Source organism: Bison bison, unplaced genomic scaffold (genome assembly GCF_000754665.1).
Source record: "Bison bison bison isolate TAMUID 2011002044 unplaced genomic scaffold, Bison_UMD1.0 scf7180017864352, whole genome shotgun sequence".
In the NCBI taxonomy this organism is placed as follows: Eukaryota; Metazoa; Chordata; class Mammalia; order Artiodactyla; family Bovidae; genus Bison; species Bison bison.
This window is the reverse complement of record NW_011494924.1, coordinates 3304274-3329624: the sequence shown is the minus strand read 5'-3', so window position 1 is coordinate 3329624 and position 25351 is coordinate 3304274. Positions and strand designations below refer to the sequence as shown.

The 25351-nt window shown below is 37.6% G+C and overlaps 1 protein-coding gene across 1 annotated transcript in view; it reads right to left on the bottom strand.

Moving 5' to 3' along the window:
* Window positions 1–822: 822 nt before the first annotated feature.
* The window catches only part of TTC26 (tetratricopeptide repeat domain 26), a 44385-nt gene continuing 19856 nt past the window's right edge, over window positions 823–25351 (bottom strand). Inside the window, exons 8-18 of the mRNA XM_010854934.1 lie at window positions 22130–22204; window positions 17655–17757; window positions 16316–16371; window positions 15013–15066; window positions 13889–13952; window positions 12354–12442; window positions 12109–12192; window positions 10250–10319; window positions 9332–9438; window positions 4962–5095; window positions 823–3125 (exon numbers count right to left, since the gene is read on the bottom strand). Of these exons, the coding sequence (XP_010853236.1) occupies window positions 3014–3125; window positions 4962–5095; window positions 9332–9438; window positions 10250–10319; window positions 12109–12192; window positions 12354–12442; window positions 13889–13952; window positions 15013–15066; window positions 16316–16371; window positions 17655–17757; window positions 22130–22204 (948 nt within the window). The 3' untranslated portion in view covers window positions 823–3013. The remainder of the gene's footprint in view (window positions 3126–4961; window positions 5096–9331; window positions 9439–10249; window positions 10320–12108; window positions 12193–12353; window positions 12443–13888; window positions 13953–15012; window positions 15067–16315; window positions 16372–17654; window positions 17758–22129; window positions 22205–25351) is intronic.

Here is a 25351-nt window from a genome sequence, read left to right as displayed (position 1 = left end):
CAACTCTTTGCAACCCCATGGACTGTAGTCCGCCAGGTTTCTCTGTCCATGGGGATTCTCCAGGGAAGAATACTGGAATGGGTTACCATGCCCTCCTCTGGGTGATCTCCCCAACCCAAGGATCAAACCCAGGTCTCCCACAATCCAGGTGAATTCTTTACTGTCCGAGCCACCAGGGAAGCCCAGTATATGCTTGGCACACCAGAAAACAATTACTGCTATATTTAAAATGGATAACTAACAAGAACCTATTGTACAGCACAGGGAACTCTGCTCAGTGTTATGTGGCAGCCTGGATGGGAGGAGGGTATGGGGGAGAATGGATACATGTATATGCATGGCTGAGTCCCTTCACTGTTCACCTGAAACTATCACATCATTGTTAACTGGCTATATCCCAGTACAAAATAAAAAGTTCAAAAGGAAAAAAAAAATTAGATGGGAACAAGAATCCATGAGGTCAGATCTCACAAGTACCCTGCTCTTCCAGTTACTACGTTAAATTATTCAGTCAAGTATTTGGAAGCTTTCTATATATGAGACTTGTATAGTGTTGTATAACGTTTGTTAATGTTGTATAACGAACTTCTGGAATGCACTGTGACTTAGTAGAGAGCCAAACCTAACATGGCTAAGCAGGAAATACAAGCCTTAGTAGACAAGGCTTCTTAGGGCTGTCTATTCTCCTCTCAGAAAGAGTAACTTGTGGAGAGTAAAACTTGGTGTTTCCCCCTTCACTCTGAGGTCAGGAAAGAAAGGGGAGAAGGCACATTATAAACCCACCACCCTTACTTACCGCACTTAAGAGAATACCATAAATAACCAAATAATAAGCTTTAATTTAAATATGTTACAGTGGAACATAACAATTCTTTTGAAGTATAAAAATAACATTTTTTCCATTTGCAAGTAGTATCTGCTACAGAGTATAAAGAGCACATTGATGCTATGAATTGTACACATTATCACTCCATTCCCAAGCCTGGACCCTCTCCTCTCCATGCAACACTACTCTGCAATCTTGAGGCCCCGTCAAGGGGCCAAGCTACTTCAGAAGTAGCAATCCTTAATAACAGAATTGGGTAGTAGCTCTCTTAAACTAGTCTCTATGGGTTTTTTTTTGGCGGGGGGGTCGGTTCTATAGATAAAAAACTTTTTTAAAAAGTTAATCTAAAATTCTGGGAATTGCTCTTTTTGGAATATGTTTTTTCCAGGAGACAGAAAAATGGCAGGGAGAAGCTGGAGCATTAAGATCAACAAGAGCTCATTTAAAAGTAAATCACCATCCGTGGAAAAGCTTTCCAAGTATAGGAAATTTGAAAATAACAGCAACTAACTGGAAGACAAATTTCATTGCCAAAAACCACTGAAGAGGTCCATACGTCTTTCTCTACTGTCATGTTTCCTAATATTTTGAGTGAGGTAAGTAAGAATCACAAGGATTCTAAAGATTATGGCAGGTTCTGTCCAGATCTGATCCACCTAGTAACTTAGATACTGAGGACCAACTAGTGAAAAAACAGAAACAATATAATAAGGAACAGAAGCTTTTGTATATAAAAAATTGTGGTGTAATTTTGTTTTCTAAAACTCAGCTATTCTGGCCAGTTTATTTTGATTTGTGCTTTGACTTGATTAGATCTGGGTCTAATAAAAGACTGGAGAACTGGCCACCTTCCTGAGTGGAGGTGGGAGAACCCTCATAATCGTCCAGAAGGCAGAACCCTCTGCCATCACTGACCTCACCTCCGCTGCGCCGACTTCTGCCACGTTCCCGTCTCCATCCTATGCAACTCCTTCATCCTCAGTGGATGCTGGGGTGGGGTGGAAAACCTGACTCAGTGCTTATAGGAATTCTTGTCTTTAGTGCTTCAAGGAATGGTGACCTTGAGTTCTCCTGCTGGAGAGGAATGGCTCTATGCTTATGTAATGCTGGTACCTTCAACTGGCAGAAACAAAGTATGTAATATAGAAACAAAGTAACCTGGTACATAAAATGTGTAGGTCGATCTTCCAAAAATGGGTTGTGAGCCTAAAAATGCTCAGTTGTATAAGTTGTGTTGCGAGAGCTCAGCAACATTGAGCTGGAATAGGACTTAGGACAAAGTCCATCCATTAGGGAGGGAATCCCTCAAAGAACTTTACATGATTCATATTCTATTATCATTGCATTAATAAATAAAATAATCTTTGGAGCCCTACTTTCAAAAATTGATGTTTACTTAGTGAGATAGAGGAAGGAAAACCTAACCTGTAAGACCACCTAAAATATAACGGAGAAGTGACTGATGAGACCTGTATACTTTGTTTCCTGAATATCTTTAAAATGTCCCACACAGATTTTCTTCATATAGAACTCACCTTTTAAAAACTGCAATATACATGTTACTCTGCTGTAACATGTTATTATCATCAACAATTCAACTATCAAAAGAATAACCCCATAAGTCTATTATCTATTAGTGCCTGGACAGTTTGATGAAGGGTCTTACTGCCATTCTTAGAACCAGGTAGCTATTTATAACTTCTGCTCTCCTAAGATTCAGAGATGCATTACAAAACTTTTTATGGATTTCCCCAGTAACACAGGATCACGTACATAGATGGCTAAAATTAAGATGACAGAAATGATGTGACCCTTGAGCAGTAAAGGCATCTGTTATTGCAACTTGGAGAAAATGCCATGGAATGCTAATAAATAAAAAAAGTTTATGTCATTCTCCTTTAAGTCAGTAAATTACATAAGAGTGCTCTGAGTATTTTTAGAATAAAGGCACTGGACAAGTCCAAAGTCTTATTGCTCATGGGATCATATGGGAGCCACAGCCCAGACTACAGCTCTTAACTCAGCCAGGAGGCTTGGTCTAAGCTAGCCTGTCACTGATCAGGAGGCTTGGAGACCAAGGAAGGAGATGTCAATAAACAGAGCCTTGTCTCTAACATAAACTTGAGGGAAATGATCTCCAATTTTATGTCAAAGTGGTGATGTGTTCTGGAGGACTTGGGGGCTGTTTTAGACAGGCACTCTGTTTTCTTTGGCCCATTTCTTCATGATCCGGACGATGTACTCGACTTGCGGGTTACCCGTGCTTCTCAGTAAGTGGAGCACTTCTCGAAGGGTCTCTCTGAGGAAACGGTATGAAAGGACAAGAATGCAAATTAACAGCTAAAATAACTTGTGACGGTTCTTCACATCCTTCTAGCAGGCATATCTGCCTACCCTTTTCCTGTGTTTTCATAAACCAATCACAGACTTCCTAGCTTTCTATTCTTACGGTGCCATAGTAAAATGGAAATTCTGTGAACTCCTCACCAATCTCAGTTTTCTTTGTTTGCATACACACACATATACACATATTTTTTTTTGTCTGAATATGACATAAATATTTCTGTTTCTATGGTTATTCTGTAGGACAGAATAGAAAGTGTGTATTAAGGAGCTGGGTTCAAATTCTAGCTCTGTGCTAACAGGTCACTTAACTTGACTGAGTCCCAGAGTTCTCCTTTGTTTAATGTGGTAATCACCCCAAACTGGGTGTCACTGCCATAAATGGAAAATGTCAGAAAGCTGGGGTAGATGATCTCTTCAAGAAAAGTGACACATTAATAAATACAGAAGAGGGGAAAGTTAAGGACCATGATTTGGCAAATATTCAATATTTATATCTAACTAATTTAAATTTAATTTAAATTAAAACTCATGTTTTAAGTAATACATACTAAATCTTCCCTGTTACATCATCAGATCTATAGATGACTGCCTACTGATCCTCTTCCCTAAGGGTTCGCTCATATTTTATCCTTTTTCCCTCAAGTATCTTCTTTCAACTACCCAAATTCTTTTAAACTTTTAACAGTACTGGAAATATATACAAGGTAGGAACTAATTTTTGATAGATTATTTACTTATAAAATAGTCATTATCTTCTATCATAGATCAGTAACAAATACATTCCATGAAATTACTTTCAGAAAATGGAATTTAGTTTTCAGTAGTTTAACTGTTATTACAAATGGAACTATATGCCATGTAATTTTGTGTGGTCTAATGTCTCAGTATTTCCTGAAATATGAGAAGGCAAAAAAAATTAATTTTTAGCCACACTCACTCCATTTCTAATTCTTTGAGGTCTAAACTAAGAGACACAAGAAAAAAACCAACAGGCAAAGAAAAGAGCAGAAGAGATTGAAAAAGACATTGCTTGTGAAAATGGCAGTATAAAACTTAAACTTTCATTCATCATTCTAAAACGTCATTATTTTATTGCATTGAATCTATAGGTTGCTTTGGGTAGTATACTTGTTTTATTGCATTGAATCTATAGGTTGCTTTGGGTAGTATACTCGTGTTATTGCATTGAATCTATAGGTTGCTTTGGGTAGTATACTCATTTTATTGCATTGAATCTATAGGTTGCTTTGGGTAGTATACTCGTTTTATTGCATTGAATCTATAGGTTGCTTTGGGTAGTATACTCGTGTTATTGCATTGAATCTATAGGTTGCTTTGGGTAGTATACTCATTTTATTGCATTGAATCTATAGGTTGCTTTGGGTAGTATACTCGTTTTATTGCATTGAATCTATAGGTTGCTTTGGGTAGTATACTCGTGTTATTGCATTGAATCTATAGGTTGCTTTGGGTAGTATACTCATTTTATTGCATTGAATCTATAGGTTGCTTTGGGTAGTATACTCGTTTTATTGCATTGAATCTATAGGTTGCTTTGGGTAGTATACTCGTGTTATTGCATTGAATCTATAGGTTGCTTTGGGTAGTATACTCATTTTATTGCACTGAATCTACAGGTTGCTTTGGGTAGTATACTCATTTTATTGCATTGAATCTATAGATTGCTTTATAATTTTTAGTTTTCAGAGGATGTTAGCCAGGAAAACAATTGTCACCCCCCAGGAAACCAGCAAGTGCACAGAATAGCGTCTCTTGTCTGTCTACTTACTTGGGTTCCCTCCCAGCCAAGATCATCTGGAATATGCCCACACAGGCACCCCGCTTGCCTTCCCAGTATTCAGGGTTGGGGTCCAGCCTCTCTAAGACATCAAATGCTTTGGCTGAATAGTAAAACTGGCCCATCTGAATAAAAGAAAGTATTGTGGTAATACTTGTAGTCAAAAGATCCCACAAAATGAAACTAAATGTAAAGATACCATGAAACATAACATAAGTACATAAAACAGGTGTATGGGTAATGACAACATTCTTAGTTAGCAAATTAACTTCTATTCCTTATTAAAACGAGAAGGGAAATCACAGTTTGTGTACAGGGGTTCAGTTTAAATCCCCTTACCTTCATTAAGTTTTCAGCAATACAACATTTCTTCTACATATAGTCAAGTTATGCTATAATCAACACATTTGTCATTTCTTCTAATTCTATTCTTCTATTCTTGAGGATAAACACCGATGACTGATCCAGACTGGTTATTTTTCAAGTTTCCTCAATACATTCCAAAGCTGACTACTTTCATTCATTTTCTGCTTATTTGATCATGTTTCACCCAAGAGAATGATCTTTCCCTGACCTTTGCCCTGTCACCTCAGAATGCCTAGATGTATACTGACTCCTAAACAGCAAACCTCTTAAATATTTAATTCCTTTTGACAAACTTCTTTCCCAAACACACTACACACTCCCATGGCCTTGTACAGTATGCTATCATTAAATTTTGCTTAGATGTTGCTGTTGTTGTTCAGTTGCTAAGTTGTGTCCAACTCTTTGTGACCCTATGGACTGCAACACACCAGGCTTCTCTGTCTTTCACTTTCTCCTCGAGTTTGCTCAAACTCATGTCTATTGAGTCAGTGATGCCATCCAACCATTTCATCCTCTGTCGTCTCCTTCTCCTCTTGCCCTCAATCCTTCCCACCATCAGAGTCTTTCCAAAGAGTCAGCTCTTTGCATCAAGTGGCCAAAATATTGGAGCTTCAGCTTCAGCATCAGTCCTTCCAATGACTAGTCAGGGTTGATTTCTCTTAGGATTGACTGGATTGATCTCCTTGCAGTCCAAGGAACTCTCAAGAGTCTTCTCTAGCACCACAGTTAAAAAGCATCAATTCTTTGGGGCTCAGCCTTCTTTATGGTCCAACTCCTCATCTGTACATGGCTACTGGAAAAACCATATGGACCTTTGTTGGCAAAGTGCTGTCTCTCCTTTTTAAAATGCTGTCTAGGTTTGTCATAGCTTCTCTTCCAAAGAGCAAGCATCTTTTAATTTCATGGCTGCAGTCTCATAAATATATAGGGTTACCAATTTCACTGAAGTCTTCAAGTTGCTTGGAAATCCTCCCTTATTTAGTGTGGTTTAATTACTTCTCCTTTTCCATAAACTGTTGCTTTAAACCTTTCCAATTTCCTTAAGATCTCTATTGCATTCTTAGCTTAGCTTTTTTCTCTACTTCATAAGGAAGACACAACTTTCCTGCCTTCCATTCAAATTATACTTCATTACTCTGCCTATCTCACAGAAAGAAGTGTTCTTATTCCTTTTCAAGGTTAATCCTTCTTCCTATGTTCACCTAAAATATTTTTTTTGGTAAAGAAACACACCAAATGATGTGAGAAACATACATGCACAGTTTAATGACTATAATGTCAATACAAGTGTAACTACCACCCGTGTCAAGAAACAAAACATTGAGAGCAAAACCAAAGCTCTGTGTTTCACTTCTATACCACAGCCCTCTCTTCCCATATTTTCATAACTACTAGTCTGACTCTTATGGTCATCAGTTCTTTGACTGTATAGCTGTATCAGCTTTGTATATATGTTTAGACAACCTAATTGAGTGCTGCCTCTTAGTATGTTAACTATATGAAATAATGCTGTAAATATTATTTTGTATCTTTGTATATGTTTTTACAATTTGTCTATATTGTTGGATATAGCCCTAGTTGGGTCATTTGCTAAAGCCTTTTTTATTTTGGAATAATTATAAACTGACAGGAAGTTACAAAGATAGTACAGAGTGGTCCCATGGAACATCAAACCCAGGAAACTGACATCACTACAATGTATGTGTACATTTCTGTTATTTAATCAAGTGTGTCAGACTCATGTAACCACCACCCCCAGCAAGACAGAACTATTACATCACCACAAATCTGTACCTCCTAGCTGACCATTCCTAACCTCTGGCAATCATCAATTTTTTCCTACGTCTCTATAATTTTGTCATTTCAAGAATGCTTTATATATATATGTATACATATGAAATCATATATCAGTTTTTTAAAGATTATGGGTTATGTTATTCTCGTTCAATCTGTCTCCTAGTCCAATTCTCTTCTGTACCTAGTAGTGTTTTCTCAGGCCTCATGCAAGTCAATCTAGCTGCAGATTCGACATTTTCCTTCCTTGGCATTTGATAAAATAGAAACAAGATAAAGAATAAGGAAAAAGGCTTTTTTTCTCTCTCTCCTGGTTCTTCTCTTTCCCTTCTGTTCATCCTCATCGTCTGTTTCTTTTACTAACTCCTCTGTTTCTATCCCTTAAATACTGACTGGTGTTCCACACGGTTCCTCACCCCAGTCACTGGCTACTCTCATTCTTTCCCATACTCTGCCGCTGCCACAACCACCGCCACCATTAACTTCTGTTAACTTCTGAAGTCACATATTTAATCCAAACCTTTCACATGCTTTCCTGAGCTCTGGGTTCACCCTGCATATTTCCTACTATAATATCTCTACCTGGGAGCCCCAAACATACTTCAGATTTAATACATTTAAAACTGAACTAAATTCCTGTCCTTTAGTGTTTTCTTTCCTTCTGCCTTCTCTAACTTACTTAATATCATTGCCGTCCACTAAGTTATATTAAACATTTTCAAGTTTCCTATGTTTTAAAACCTTTTCCACCGATGGTGATTTATTTTTGTAATGATTTACTTTGCAATGAGCAAAGTAAATAAATCACTGATGGTGATTTATTTTTGTAATGATTCACTTTGCAATGAGCTATTATTGATTAAGTTGATACTAGACTTTCTTTACCTAATGTTTTCCTGTCTTTTGAGCAGGAAGAAATATTCACCAAATAGTTTTCAGAATTTGAGGTTAGTTTTGTAAAAAGCTTTTAATCTATAGGATAGGGCCCCAAACTCTTGCCTGTCTTTCCAACTCCCTACACACACACACATACACACACACATACAAAGCTCCTCTTTTACTAAATCTGACTCTACTTTTTTCTGGTTCCTTTGTCCTTCCTGTCTACTATTTACATCAAGGTTTCCCAAAGGTTTGGTTTGCAACTCTTTATTCTTCTTACTTGACTCCCTTATCTGGGAAATTTCACTGTTTTTCAGGGCATCTATTACTATTGATGGAGAAGGTAATGGCACCCCACTCCAGTACTCTTGCCTGGAAAATCCCGTGGACGGAGGAGCCTGGTAGGCTGCAGTCCATGGGGTCGCTAAGAGTCAGGCACAACTGAGTGACTTCACTTTCACTTTTCACTTTCATGCATTGGAGAAGGAAATGGCAACCCACTCCAGTGTTCTTGCCTGGAGAATCCCAGGGACAGGGGAGCCTGGTGGGCTGCCGTCTATGGGGTCGCACAGAGTCAGACACGACTGAAGAGACTTAGCAGCAGCAGCAGCAGCATTACTATTGAAGTGGTGATTTCTCCAAATCTGTCTCTCAGTGTCAGAGGACACTGTTGTTTTCTCTAATGTGTTTATTTTTGGCTGGATTGGGTCTCCATTGCTGTGCATGAGCAGGGGCTACTCTCTAGTTGCAGTGTGCAGGTTTCTCATTGCGATGGCTCCTCCTGTTGTGGAGCACTGGCTCTAGAGCAAGCTGGCTTCAGTTGTTTTAGCAGGTAGGGTCAGTAGTTGTGGCAGCTGGGCTTAGCTGCCCGGCAGATGTGGAGTATTCCCAGACCAGGATCGAATCTATGTCCTCTGCACTAGCAGGCACATTCATAATCACTTGACCATCAGGGAAATCCAGAGGCCATCATTCTTGAGCTTCAGAACCAAACTTCCAACTACCAGATGAATATCTCTACCTGCATGATACCTAAAGAGTCATAGCCTTTAGAAATCTAAAACCTCCTATCTAAACCACTATTTCCGTACATATGATTTTCAGATTTCATTTATATGTATACATGTTTTATATATACATAAAATCCTGCCTATCTCTGAGTTCAGTTCATTTATAAAAGGGATGACATTTCTGATATCACTATGTGAATTCTCTCACCTATGACCATTTAGTCTCTAGGACACTTTCCCCTAACATTTAGTCAATGCACCAATGTAATACTGATCTTCACTTTCCCCTTAGATTTCACTCAGACTCACCTTGTAGCAGTCATTAGCAATGAGCTGTAGGAGGCTAAAGGACTCGCCAGAGGTTTCCATCTTGAGATAAAGCTCCCAGGCTAGTCTTGGCTTCTTATTCATAATGTCTACAAAGAGAAACAAAGATTTATGTTTTCTAAATGTACAAGAAGTACACTTCTGCATCTTGCTAGTCTATGGATTTGGTTTTATGTTAGAAACATACTAAGTAATAGTAGACAGTGAACATTTTACATGGAAAGCTTGCAATGTTGGCATTAAACTGGTTCCCCATCAGGACTCTATATACAGTGCTTAAAATACTTGTTAGGCTTCAGGTAAGTATGTCTTTTTAGACTGAGTTGATTTTCAGTAGTTCTCACTTTGCTCATCTGCTTAAAAAGTCATCTATCATTCATTCAATCCGACTCATACAGTTTCAGCCTCACTTAGAAGATCTAATTGCTAAAATTTTCCTAAGACGTCAAAAACTTAGTGAATATTTTAAATCCAAGTGAAAAAAAGGAACAAGAAAAAACACTGGAGAGAGAGAAAGACAGAGGTGATAGGCTATATATATACAGCACACAAAAATTACGTTTTTGACATTTTACTACTTTTCAGGCCTGTACCATAGTGAAAAGGTAAAATTAACATAACAATATCATTTAGCAAAAAAAAAAAAGCAAAGTAAACTGAGATTCTGGAAGGCGGAACACGCTAAAGAAAGAACTTGGCATCTTTTAGGACTGCTGGTGCTAGGTCACGGCCATATGGAAAAACTAACCGCAAGGCACACTCGTATACATACACACACATGGCCACCTTTACTGAGCAGCACTAACAACACAATCTCAGAGTTTAACCATTCTACAAGACAAAACCAGAAAACACTCAATAAAAGGAAGATTCGTCTATAACGTCTAAAAGAAGACTCACAGCACCGAGCTAACCAGCTGAGGTAAATGTAGTCATTTTTCATCTTCTCACTTTGGATTAAAAGGAAAACCTGCAAGAGGAGGGAAAAGGGAACAAACATACAGAAGCTTTTACAGTGAAAATATCCACAGCAGCTTGCCTTAGACTAATGAGCATTATAATGACCAAATTCTACACAGGCTGCTGAGAAAAGTGAAGGATAAAATTGTGGTGATTTAAACACATTTCTCTCAGTTATTGAGGCTTCCCTCGTAGCTCAGTCAGTAAAGAATCTGCTTGCAATGCAGGAGACGTGGGTTTGATTCCTGGGTTGGGAAGATCCCCTGGAGAAGGAAATGGCAACCCACTCTAGTATTCTTGCCTGGAGAATCCCATGGACAGAGGAACATGGGCTACAGTCCATGGGATTGCAAAGAGTCAGTCACGACCTAGTGACTAAGGACGAGCACTCAGTTATTGATATCATAAGGTGACATGAGGTTAGTAAGGAATAGAAGATTTGAACAGAATAATTAACAACTGCAGATGCTACTGGGCAATAAAGCAAGTCTTAACAGATTTTAAACGATTCATGTTATACAGACCACACTCTATGACCACAATACAATTAAGTTAGAAATCAAAATAACCTGGATATATATATTTCCCCTTCTGATTCATGTTGAGGTTTGACCAAAAACAGCAAAATTCTGTAAAGATTGTCCTTCAATAAAAAATATATTAATAATAAAAAAAAAACTGGAAAAGATAACATACATAACTTGAAAATCATGAAACATGTTTTAAAATAACTCACACTTAAAGATAATAAAAAGATAATTTCTAAACACGATGGAAATTGGAAAACACTTAGAATTTCAATAATAATAAGTTGAGTCATTTGTTGAGTAATAACAAAACTGAATTAAGTAACTTAACTGGAATATTTTGAATCATTTGGATAATCAATCTATGGAGTTAGATATCAAGATAGTGGTTAGCCTTGTGGGAAAGGGATTGACCCCAAAAGGGATGAGAGGGTTCCCTGCTGCTGCTGCTAAGTCGCTTCAGTCTTGTCTGACTCTGTGCCACCCCATAGACGGCAGCCCATCAGGCTCCTCTGTCCCTGGGATTCTCCAGGCAAGAACACTGGAGTGGGTTGCCATTTCCTTCTCCAATGCATGAAAGTGAAAAGTGAAAGTGAAGTCGCTCAGTTGTGTCCGACTCTTAGCGACCTCATGGACTGCAGCCTACCATGTTCCTCCGTCAACGGGATTTTCCAGGCAAGAGTACTGGAATGGGGTGCCATTGCCTTCTCCGAGAGGGTTCCCTAGGTTATGATAAAATTCTGTTTTACGATCTGGGTGCTGACTATTTGGGTATGTTCACTTTAAAAATTCATCAAGCTGTGTACTTTGATTTGTATATTTTTCTCCATGTATGTTATGTCTTTATACAATTTATCCAAAAAAAGAAAATATGAATGTGGTTATACATGTATGTCTCTCAATATGGACTGTAGCCCGCCAGGCTCCTCTGTCCATGAGACTTTCCAGGCAGGAATACTGGAGTGGGTTGCCATTTCCTTTTCCAGGGGATCTTCCCCACCCAGGGATCGAAACCCGCATCTCTTATGTCTCCTGCACTGAGAGGTGGGTTCTTTACCACCAGCACAACCTGGGAAGCCCCATAAAATTTATCCAAAAAGGAAAACATGAATGTGGTCATAACCTATGTGTTTATTTATATTGTACTTTTTAATGTAACCTAAGAACAATGGAACTGTCAATAATCCTTTAACTTTAAACATGTATTTCCGTGAGAAAAAGATAATGTTTTTAGATAGAATCATTCAAAAGTCTTCAAAAGCAGGTACCTACCTCTTCACCCTCACTGGTATTGCCAGTTGCAGCTTTGGCTTGGGCATAATTAAAGTTAAAGATGTCATCGTTATAGAAGTAACTCTGAAAAACATCCCAAGAACAGGTCACATTGAGCTTTAACATATAAAAACAACAGTTACCACTACTACTCCCACAGTAAAAAGGTCATCTCCAAAAGTATCTTATCTGTGACATATTAGAGTATTTTGTATACAAAATCACCTAGAAAACTCTACACTGACCTTGAATGAGTTGAGGTAAATCAAGACATCATCAAATTGCTTAAGCAGGAAGAAACAGGAAGCCATGCACTGCCTTCCTGGTATTGTATCTGAAATGGAATGGGAAAAAAATCAGGTGTATTCCTGAAACTAAAAGTTCTCTTTAGCTGAAATTTGAGTTATTTCATAATTTAGCAATAAGAAATGTATTCCAAGACATCTTTCTAGATTCTGAGATTAGATTCTGTTCATTGGACAGAACCTCGGCATGTGGAAGTCACAGTACTCAAGAATGACCAGCAATCTCTCCTGCGAGTCCCACATGAGCATGTGTCCTTCGGGCTACAGTTTTCCCTAGGTCTTTTTTCCAGGGCTTTGATTCTCTCATTCAGCTCCAACACCTGCACATTCAACGAATATGAATTAGTATCCATCATTACTCACCTAAGACAACCTAACACTTCCGATCTCAAATGGAGAAATATTTGGCCATGGAACCATCTGATCCTGATTCTGACCAACTTGTCTGATAACAGATTCCTATTTGAAGTGGCAGAGGATTTGTGTAATACCCTGCCTTCACCATGGTCACTCCTGATCCTCCTTCCTCTGTTCAATTTTTTCTCCTGTAACACTTATCACAGTCAGATATACTAAATAATCTATTTCTTATGTCTATAGTTTGTTCTCTCTAGACTGAATACTCCACAAGGGTGGGGGAATTGGCTGGTTTTGTTTACTGCTGTATCCCTAACACATCAATAAATTTTTGTTTTAAAGAATGAAGTGAAATGGGGAAAGAAAATATTATCCAATAAATGGTTTTGGTGAAACATTTGAAAGAAAATGAATCCCCGGGGTGATCAGAATATTTAATAATAACTTCAGCATGAACACTGTTTGTCAGAATAGATGCCAGCCATTGAAGACAGGTACAGCCAGCCATACTGGTTTATACTGGCTAACTGTCAGTCCTGTTTAGATGCCTTTTTCAAAACTTGCACTGAATCTTGAGTGATGAGATCAATAGTTTAATAACAAAAATGAAGCCACGAAACTACTGGCAAAATATAGGTGAATATTACATAACTTCAGGAATAAAAAAGCATTTTCTAAGCTTGATACCCATGTAATAAATCATTATAGAAAACATAAATAAGATTTAAATGTTTTCATATGGGAAAAATACCATAGGCAAAATTAAAAGCAAATGACCTTCTGAAAAAATATCTACAGCATGACAAAAGCTCTATACCTAAAGAGCTCTTGAGAAATCAATCAAAGTGAACATTTCAAATAAAAAACAGAATCAAAATTTTAAAACTCTTATGAACTACAGAATATACTTATTCTCCTCTGTTTATGTATCCTCTCCTCTGTTTATGTAGCTGAGCTGCTAAGAAGGGCTAATCTAATATTCTCTCCTATGTCTGGGTTCCTGCTTTATAATGGGAAACCTAACAGATATATCCCTGGACACAGAATCAAACTTCACCAGTCAATATACGACCAACTCCAGTGATAAATCGTGCTCACATGTACAGATTCAAACATACCACATTCGCTAGCTGATCCTCCCACCAACTGGAAGAACTGCTGGGCAATTTTCATATGATCCCTCTAAAAAACCAAGCAGAGCTGATAAGAGGAATAAACTGAAAATACATTATTTGTATTACACTCTATGGTTTCAATGTATCTGTCAGGATTTAACAAATTTTAAATTCTCAAATCAGTAGTACTAATTTTTATTAGCATCACCAACTAAAAAGTAACAATCTATAATTGAATTAAAACTTAATTAGGATCAGATAGAAAAGAAGAGAAAAAAAAATTCAATTCCCAAATCCTATTTTAAAAGTACCTTTATTAAATGAACTCATTCATTCATTTAACAAATATTTATTGCTTTTATCATATATCAGACCTTGTGGTAGGAGCTATGGCTAGAACAAGGAGTAACTTACTAAGTAGAATCATTAATTTATTCAATAGCTATTTACTGCCTATTTGAGGCAATTTGGAGTGAGCTGGAGATAAAAAGATTTATTTACATCCCATTTCATTCCAAAAAGAAACTACTATGCCATATTCAGGTGAATAAGAGCTTAATTTTAGTCAGCGTTTTGTATTTATAAAAAACTTTCCCAAAGAAACAATTATTCTCATTTTACAGATGCCAAAATTATAGCTCAGAGGTATACAAGGTTAAAAAAAAAGTCAGTGAAAGTAAGAATGAAGTTTTGCAATGATTTGCTGTTGTTATTAGATAAACACATTGTTCAACAATTGGGCTTTTTTTCCCCTTAAAAAGCAGTAATTCTTAAGGCTATAGCTTTCTATTATTTTTTTTTTCAGTTTTTATTCTATTCTGCTTTATATTTTGGACAAGCCACCTGGTTTGCGGGATCTTGTTCTCCATCCAGGGATTGAACCTGGGCCCTTGGCAATGAGCGTGCCAAGTCCTAACCACTGGACCACCAGGGAATTCCCTTTTTTTGTCTTCAAATAACACAGAATTCTGTCACAATGGAATCTGGATTGGTGGATATGGAGAAATAAAAGGAACTGCAGAGGAGCCTATAATAAGCTTATTACTAGTTGAACTTTGAAAGTCATTTTTATTTTTTCCACACACTGTAACTTTACAAACTATAGATACCAGTGGTTTTATACTCACTGAACACATTTCCTGGCCAAGGGCTGCATTGACCACTCCTTTGAGGATATACTCCTGGAAACGTGAAATATCAGTAATTAATTTAAAAGGAACATAAAACTAAGAGATATCACTCAAAAAAATCATTTGCATCAACTCAATGCTTTATATATATTATCAAAAGTTACCCAAAGTCACTTTGCTCTGTTCTATCCCTGGTAAGAATAAAAGAATTAGGAGACTTTCATTTGGTTCTCAGGAAAGTGTTTATATAACAGAATTAATCATATTTGTAAATTCTCAATCATAAGGGGAAAATCTCAGTGGACATGCATAGGAGTTTTGTTTTTATTTCAATTCAGTGGAAAAATTAACCATAAAATGTTTATGTAATAATTTTTACACTTTATCAGCCACTGCCATTTTCTGTGACCATATCACACACACACACACATACACACACATATATAATTTTCCCTTTCCAATGATATAATAACCTTCCTTTGCTAGTGATTCCTTTCTTCAAAAATAAATTAATTAATAACAATAATCCTCTGACTCTCATTTGTAAGGTATTCTCATTTTGGAGTCCTGAGGCCTTATCTGTATCTCCTTTAGACTTGGTTCTATTCTTTAACAGATACTCTCCTTAGCTTTATGAATTTTTTTTTTTTTTTTTGCACCGCACAGGATCTTAGTTTGCTGAACAGAGATCAAACCAGTATCCCCTGCAGTGGAAGTATGGAGTCCTAGTGACTGGATCACCAGGGAATTCTGATTTTTATGTGAGTATTATTTTTATTTAAGACAGCTCTTTAAAAGAATAAAACAAAAAATGCTGAAGCTTTTAATACACTTGAGAAATATACCAACTTAGACCTGGAAATATTTTTCAGCCTTTCACCCCATGAGTGGGACACCTAGTACATGCTTAGCGTTCGTATCACTGGAGACACAATACGAACTCAGTGCCTGCCTTCAGGGAGTGGACACACAGCAGGGGACACAGACACAGCACAGACAGGCATCCTGGTGACTGAGTTCCCGTGTCTAGTTTCATCAGAATTCTAGATTTCAGTATTTTCAAACTTCAACCCTTTTGAGGAAATGACCATATTTATGGGAGTTTACAAATTTCAAAAAAGCCCAGAATATTGATTCTCATATCAAAAGTCTCACGTAATATTCCCAGATCAACATACACAAACTTTCCTGAGAGTCTACAAGCAGGAATCTTCCCTAATATGCCTTCCAACTACCTTTCAACAGAAATTCCACCTTCAACAGAACTTGGTTAGTAAAAATGTAACACATTGTCAATTACCTGAGGAGTAGTAGGTTCCAGATCCTTAATTAAGTTATAAGCTTCCTGTACATCATCTGAAATATAAGAAATATGTAGCCATATTAGTCTGTATCCTAGCAAACAGTCGCCCCAAATGATAAGGTCCTTCAAATATTCATGAGAAGTATGATTTGCTTTTCTTGTCTCTTAACTCTCCATGAAGTTCAATGCTTAGTAGTAGATAACCAAATATCTGTAGGAAATCTGTATTAAGCCACGAAGCACTTAAGGGTTCAAGCTAAAAATAAGGAACAGGGAAGTATATGCTTATGGCATTGTAATTATATAAGAAAAACATCCATTTTATATGTGTGTGTGTATGTGTATATATATATATATATCACACATAAAGTACATAGGAGTAAAATGACACGAAGGCTGGGATTCGCTTTAAAATATTTCACAACAAAACTGGAAGAAGGAGGATAAATTAAGAAAGACTGGCAATATCTACAAAACTATTGTATCTGGGGTTATTATTTGGGTGTTCATACTATTAACTTGTTTTATTTGTGTTTGAAAGTTCCTAGAATAAAAATTAGTTTATAAAATATATAAGGTGTTTCTTTAATTCTTGTCCAAAAGCTTATTTCTTTGCGCTGATGTACCAAATTAGAGAACTATTTGCAAGTTCACGGTCTCCTGTTAATAAACACTTCACATTTCCCTCAGTGAGGAATATGTTGCCTGGTTGGTTCCTACCGTGCACCTTAAAAGGCCCACACTTAGTCTGAGGCCCATGACTGAGTGCCAGCGCCTCTGTGTGGGAGCTCCCACCCCACGTTCACAACTGTGAGACAACACGCTGCTTGGGCCTGTGCCTACAATTTATCCTTACTCAGGGCAACAAATACCATGCTCATTTTGCATCTTCATATTTTGCAGAAGCTGGGGGTACAAGGAAACAGAAAGATAATTAGAGCAAATAAAAAAGTTAATGATGGGGAAGAAAAGACCCAAGGAACAGTAGATGGACTTTACACACAGAGGAACACACAACAAAGAAGAAATGAGGGAGGGAAAGGAAAAACAACAGAAAACCTGAAATAAAATGAATAGAGGACAAAGGGCAGAAAAATAAGAGGGAAAGAAAAAACCAGAATGGGCGAGAGATTGGAAGCAACAGAAGAGGAAAGAGGAGATGAAGAGAAAAGGCACAACAGATAAATATCAATAAGTTTGCTCTGTCCTGAGAACCTGCTGCAAATATATTTTTGGGTATTATGAAGTGATTTTAAAGGTTAAACAAGTAGTTCAGTTGGAGAGTAAATGTTCTAAAATATCTTACATAGGCAAGATCAAGACATATTTCTCTTACCTTGACGAAGATAGTAAATCACTAAGTTTAGCCTAGCTTCAGGAATGACATCAACCAGGGGAGGCAAAACTTGTAAGGCCCCTTCTCCTCCTCGGAAGACTACCTAAAGACAGAAAAGCCATTATTATGGCAGCAAATATGAGTACGTTTACTGGTGGAAATACACACGGACCTGACACAACAGTTACTCTTTGAAGGGAGGAATATATTTTTGAAGCTTTTTCTATACACACATGACCTTGACCTCATTAAAAAAAATAAAAAAAGGGCATCCTAGGGACTTCTCTGGCAGTCCAGTGGTTAAGACTCTGTGCTTCAAATGTAGGGGCTACGGATTTGATCCTTGTTTGGGGCGCTAAGTCCCATGTGCTTCACAGCCAGGAAAAAAAAAAGTCATCCTAAATGTAAGAAATAGAATAAAGGCATGGCCCTATTGCATATATTTCCTTTTTGCCTCATAAGAACTATACGAAACTCTTAAAGTACCCAATAATTAATGAAACTTCTTTCTAGACAGATATTCTACATTAAAAACTCCATGAAGGAATTTATGAAATCCTTCTGAGATTATTTCCTCATCTCTAAATGGCATTAGTAATGTCCACCTAATTAGTAATGGCATTAGTAATGTTCAGAGTTATCATAAGGATGAAATAAGTTAAAGTGGGCTACATGCATGGCATATCATACGTTATATTTTGTTTTATTAAAATATTAGTAAATATTCATTAACACCTACTATATGCCTGGTATTGTAATACCAGGGCTACACCAGGAAAAAGTCCTTCTTCTGTCTATGACTTATAGTATAGTTATGTTATACTATATGCTGCTGCTAAGTCGCTTCAGTCGTGTCCGACTCTGTGAGACCCCAGAGACGGCAGCCCACGAGGCTCCCCCGTCCCTGGGATTCTCCAGGCAAGAACACTGGAGTGGGTTGCCATTTCCTTCTCCAATGCATGAAAGTGAAAAGTCAAAGTGAAGTCGCTCAGTCAGGTCTGACTCTTAGCGACCCCATGGACTGCAGCCTACCAGGCTCATCCATCCATGGGATTTTCTAGGCAAAAGTACTGGAGTGGGGTGCCATTGCCTTCTCCGATATTATACTATATAGTCCTGTCTGTATACTCAAATGAGGACAGACCTTCAAAGAGCAATCTTAAGTATGTTGTCATATAATAATAAAAGCTACAGAGGACAGCTAAAACAAAAACACCATCCATGAAAGGACTGTTTACATGCTGTTTTGTACCCACAGCCTAGCACAGTATCTGACACATAGTAAATTATATCACAAATATACAGAAATCAAGGCAATCAGGCATAAACTACCTAATCTCTTCTTTCTATATCAAAATATCCATCTGGTCATTTTTTTTTTTTTTTTTGGTTCTCTTTGTCTAAGATGCTCCCTTCCCTTGCCAAGATTAATTCCTACAATTGTCTTCTTTGATGTCATGATTTTAACTCCATTTGGATTTTGTTTCTGCATTAATATTCTATTTCATTAATCCTGGTCCCACTTCTCAACTTTAAATATGCACAAAGGTTTCTACTCTCTTGAAAAATCTTCACTTCACTTGGTGTCACTGTTCCCTCTGAACAGCATCGTACTTTTTCTCCTTTTTTCAATGCCACACTTGAAAAGTAAGTGGCTTGCTGTTTCAACTTCTTCTCTTCCTCTCCTTAACCTCCCAGAAAACTTGCTGCTGCTCTCTGCACACTAATAAACCCATTCTACAAGTCACAAATATCAACCCCTTTGACCAAATTCAATAGACTTTCCTCTCTTGTTGCTCCATGACATATCTGCAGTTTTGACACCGGTGGCCATAGCATGACAATAAAAGCACTAGTCACTAAATCCTGACTGTATGCTGTATGCTGCCTGAGGCACCTTACATATATTACCTCCTTTCATCTTCACAAGGAAATGAGGTAGGTGCTGTGATTTCCTCTATTCTACATAGAGAACACAGAGACTCATCAGTGTTTAGTGACTTACCCAAAGTTACAAACCTAGTATATCGTGTACTTGATTTTGACATCAGGTCTGACTGCAAAAGCTGATGTCAGTAACAATTTATACTGCTTAATATTTTTTTCAGGTTTTGTCTTAAACTATAAAATTAATCTGTATTTACTAGAAAAAACTTACATATAGTATTACAACAGGCAAAAGGAAAATTACCATTCTCTCACTTTTCTTTTTAATCCCACCCTCCAAGTATAACTCCCATCACTAGCTAATATGCACCTTCCAGTTATATGTATATATAAAGGTTCTTTACTCTGGCTGTATATTATATCCACTTGGAAAACTTTTAAGAAAAGTATTGATAGTTGAACCTTAGCCCAACCATTCGATAAAAATCTCACACATTAATATTTTTAAAAATCCCCTGGGTGATTAAAATGTGTAGTTATAATGACATTACAACTTCCATGATGGCTTCTCTGGTGGCTCAGACAGTAAAGAATCCACTACAATGCAGGAGACCTGGGTTCAATCCCTGGATTGGGAAGATCCCCTGGAGGAAGGCATGGCAACTCAGTCCAGTATTCTTGCCTGGAGAAGCCTCATGGACAGAGAAGCCTGGCAGGCTACAGTCCATGGGGTCACAAAGAGTCGGACATGACTGAGCGACTAAGCACAGCACAACACAATGACATTACAGTCAGAAGCAACCTACGTGTCCATCAACAGATGAGATGAATGGACGAAGAAGATGTGGTCTGTATATACAATGGAATATTGCTCAGCCATAAAAAATAATGAAATTTTGCCATTTGCAACATGATGGACCTGGAGGGCATTATGCTAAGTGAAGTAAGTCGGACAGAGAGACAAATACTGCTTGATGTCACTTATATGTGGAATCTAAAAAAGATGCAACACATCTGTGAATAGAGCAGAAAAGAAGCAGACAGACTCACAGATATAGAGAACAAACTAGTGGTTACCAGTGGGGAGGGCAGTATGTGGGGGCTGGGGGAAGTACAGACTATTGGGTGTAAGATAGGAATAAAGATGTATTTGTACAACAGAGCACATAGCTGATATTTTGTAATAACTGTAAATGGAGTATAACCTTTAAAAATTATATAAAAATTAGAAAAATTTTATAAAATGACTGTTGACCATTGAACAATGGTGATGGAGATTGTTTAAGGACACTGACTCTCCACACAGTTGAAAATTCAAATGTGATTTACAGTCAGCCACCCACATGCAGGGTTCCTCCGTATACGAGGATTCAACCCACCTCAGATGGTATAATATTTACGACTGAGAAAAATCTGTGTATGAGTGGACCCGTGCATTTCAAACCTGTGCTGCAGAAGGGGCTGTACGTTATGTAGGTGTTTTCTCTTGCCTGCCTTTTTTTATTTTCTTATTCTCCTCTTTCAGCCCCTTAAATACAAACACTCTCTTGGAACCGTATTTCTCTTTTTTTAACCTTTTCTTCAGCTATCCCTACTCTTATGAAAACTCCTAAATCTTAATCTCTTAATCTTCCAGTCTTCATCTCTTTCCAAGTTTAATTTCCAGACTACTCTCTCTAACATCATATTCTCCACAAAAATTAATCTGGCTTTAATTTATAGACTAAATTAGAAGTGAAAAGGTTAGAGGCAGAAGCTCATAATGCAAAATAACCTCAGAAAACCCTGTGATGGAGGCCTGAGTTAGAGGAGGAATGGAATAAATAGAAGAATTAATAGGATTAAGCAGCTGAGTATCAGAAATAAAGGGGAAGAGAGAGTCTAAACCAGCTACGGTTTTCAGCATTGGTACTGGGAGACTTAGTGCTAATGAAGGTGCAGAGAAATCAGAAGGAAAAGGTGTAGTTATTACTACTGCCATATTCACACGAGGAATCTGAAACTCAACAATACTGAGTAATTTGCTCAGTGTCCCCAGGTGTCTGAGTTGAATACAGCTGCTCTGCACCCACTTTACTGCTGAGTCAATTGAATCCAACTTGAAACTTCATCTGAATCTTTTTTTTTTTTTAGCAACTATCCCCGTGCAAATTTTCTGTCCCAGTAAATTCAGTCTGCTCACATATGTCGTCTTCATTCATTCATCCATGTCCTTGCCACAAATGAACCCTTTAAATCCAAGTCATTCTTCAAAGACCAGCTCAAGTTTTACTTTCATCAGAAAGTAAAGGATTTTCACTTTCATCAGAAAGTAAAGGATATGTTCCTTTGTCTTTGCCAACAACATGAACACTTGGATCTCACTGCCTCACACTTCTTTCTAAACGTTAAGTATGTGTTACTGCCTTCCCAGTAAGGAAAGAACCTGGTATCTTAAACTCATTCTCTCTCCTCCACAAGAAGAAAGAGTTCACTTAGAGTAGAGAAATACTTGTCGAGATATCTCCCTTCATTCATCTTCCCAACCACTGTAATATACCCAAAATAGGGTAGGCCTCAAATCATCAAGACTAGAAACTCTTATTCACCAGATTGTGCCTGATGAGCTCTTTAGCAAATTCAAAGGAAGAAGAAGCGTTGTCCATCAAGCTTTTGAGTTCTGCCTGAAATTAAAAAAAGGAAAGGCTTATGAAAATGACAAGTGTATAGTTCTTACATCACCTGTAAGAATTACAAAGTTTTATAGCTTACGAAGAATTTAACATGCTGCTTCCTTTGTTCTGCAGGGCTCTGAGAAATAATGTAATTATTATTCTCCTTATTTTACAGATGAGAACCTTGAGGCTTATAAACGTTAAACAACTGAACCTCTACGCAGCAAGTCTGAAACCGGTGAACCCAAGTCTGAAGACTCCTAGAGTTAGTCTTCGGAGAAGGCAATGGCACCCCACTCCAGTACTCTTGCCTGGAAAATCCCATGGATGGAGGAGCCTGGTAGGCTGTAGTCCATGGGGTCGCTACGAGTCAGACACGACTGAGCGTCTTCCCTTTCACTTTTCACTTTCATGCATTGGAGAAGGAAATGGCAACCCACTCCAGTGTTCTTGCCTGGAGAATCCCAGGGACGGGGGAGCCTTGTGGGCTTCCATCTATGGGGTCGCACAGAGTCGGACACAACTGAAGCGACTTAGCAGCAGCACAGTTAGTCTTTCCTTTTGGGTGATCAACTTTTAACAACTAAGGTTGGTTATTTTTCTTTATTTAACATTTTAAATTAATTAACTTATTTATTTATTACTTATTATTTTTTACTGCCCTAGGTCTTTACTGCTGCACATGGGCTTTCTGTAGTTGTGGTGAGAGGGGGCTACTCTTCACTGAAGTGTATAGGCTTCTCTTGCAGAGCACGGGGTTGAGGCACTTGGGCTTCAGTAGTTGCAAGGCGTGGGCTCAGTAGTTCAGTAGTTGTGGTCAAGGGCTCTAGAGCTCAGGCTCAGTAGGTATGGCACACAGGCTTTAGTTGCTCAATGGCAGGCAGAATCTTTCTGGACCAGGGATTGAACTTGTGTCTCCTACATTAGCAGTTGGATTTTCAACCACTGTAACACCAGGGAAGTCCACTAAGGTTGATTCTTCAATCTGACCATTCCACCTGTGTCCTGAATTTTCCTATACTTTCTTCCTGCTGAATTGGCCTTTATTTACATGATGCAATTAATGTACCTTCTCCCCTCTATGTTACTATTTATCAGAACTATCAGATCTCTTTTGTTTTATCCTGTTTCTTTAACTTCCCCTAGAACAAATGGTCAGCCATTTCTACAGTGTCTTTAGTAATGTCTGAGGCTTATTTATCCACTCCCTCAGCTTTCTGCTATTCCCTCTTGCCAGTCTATAATTTTGACTAATTCTCACCTTCTTTTTCTACCTCCATCGTGGATACCTAAGATTTTCTGGATAAAATAATTAAATTCTTGACTGTTCTCACTAAGCACTACAAACTTGTTCTACCTGATATCATATGGGAATGCACACCTATTTAGCAACCTTTTACTAATCTCCTCTTGTCTACAGCAGGAATTCCAAAGTCTTGGGTAATATTAGGCTAGTTCAGCAGTTTTCAAGCTTTTTGATCTCAAGATCTTTTTTAAACCTTAAAAATTACTAAGGATCCCAAAGAGTTTTTGTTTATGTGAGTTACAGCCATTCATATATATTGTATTAGAAATTAAAACAGAAATTTAAAGTATTCAATTAATCAAAAGTACTAATAAACTTACTACACATTAACACAAATAACATATTTTTCATTAAAAAAAAAAACTGTATTTACCAATACATAAATTTAGTGACAAGAATGGTACTGTTATCTATTTTTGCAAGTCTCTTCAATGTCTGCCTTAACAGATGACAGCTTGATTGGCATATCTGTGCCTGTAATCAATCTATTTTGAAATCATGCTGTCCCTGGAAAACTTCATTGCACACTCAAAAGTGAATGAAAGTGAAAAGACAAAATCTTTTAGTATTATGAGGCTAGCTTTGATCTTTGGCTAGCCAGGATGAAAGGTGAGGCAAGTGAGATGCACAGGGCACAAAATTCAAAGCAGTGCTCACTGCACATGAAAAGATGCTCAACATCATTCCAGCTGTTAGGAAAATACAAATCAAGATTACAGTGAGATTCCACTCCACATCCCTGGGGATGGCTAGAATAAAAAAGACAGATAATAACAACTGTTGGTAAGGATGTAGAAACATTGAAACTCGAAACTCTTACACACATTGCTAGTGGGAGTGGAAACTGGTGCAGCCACTTTGGAAAATAGTCTGAAAGTTCCTCAATTAAATATAGCTACTATATGACCCAGGATTTCCATTTCTAGGTATATGCCCAAGATAAATGAAACTTATACAAAACGTGCCCCAAAACATGTATATACCTGTTTACAGCAGCATTATCATAATAGGAAGCATGTGGAAACAATCGAAATATCCATCTCTGACAATTGGAAAAATACAATGTGGTATATCCATATAATGGAATATTATTTGGTGATAAAAATGAATGAAGTACTGAAACATGCTATAACAAGATGAACTTCATAGACATTAAGCTAAAGTAAAACAGGCCAATCATAGAAGATGATATATTATTAAAATATGACTCCTTTTTAGAGGAAATATCCAAAACACACAAATCTATAGAAACAGAAAGTGGATTAGTAGCTGTTTGGGGTTGGCGGGATGGCAGTTGATAGCTATAGATTATGGAGTTTCTCTGTGAAGTAATGGAAATGCTTTAGAATTGACTGTGGTGGGAATTCCCTGGCAGTCCAGTGGTTAGGACTCAGCACTTTCACTGCCAAGGGTGTGGGATCAATCCCTGGTTAGGGAAGTTAGATCCTGCAAGCTGCATGGTGTAGTCAAAAATAGGGGGCGGGGGGGAAGTGTTTAAAAATAAATAAATAAGTGAGTAAAATTCACTGTGGTGAAGATTAAACACAGTGGTGAATACACTAAACCCCACAGAATTGTATATTTCAAAAGGGTGACTCCATGGTACGTTAGTTATACCTCAATAAAGCTGTTAAAACATTGAGGTATAAATAGAAGACGTAGATAATCTTATTTTAGAGTTAAAATGTCAAAAATATACAAGCAACTCCTACAGCTCAACTCCAGAAAAATAAATGACCCAATCAAAAAATGGGCCAAAGAACTAAACATACATTTCTCCAAAGAAGACATACAGAGGGCTAACAAACACATGAAAAGATGCTCAACATCACTCATTATCAGAGAAATGC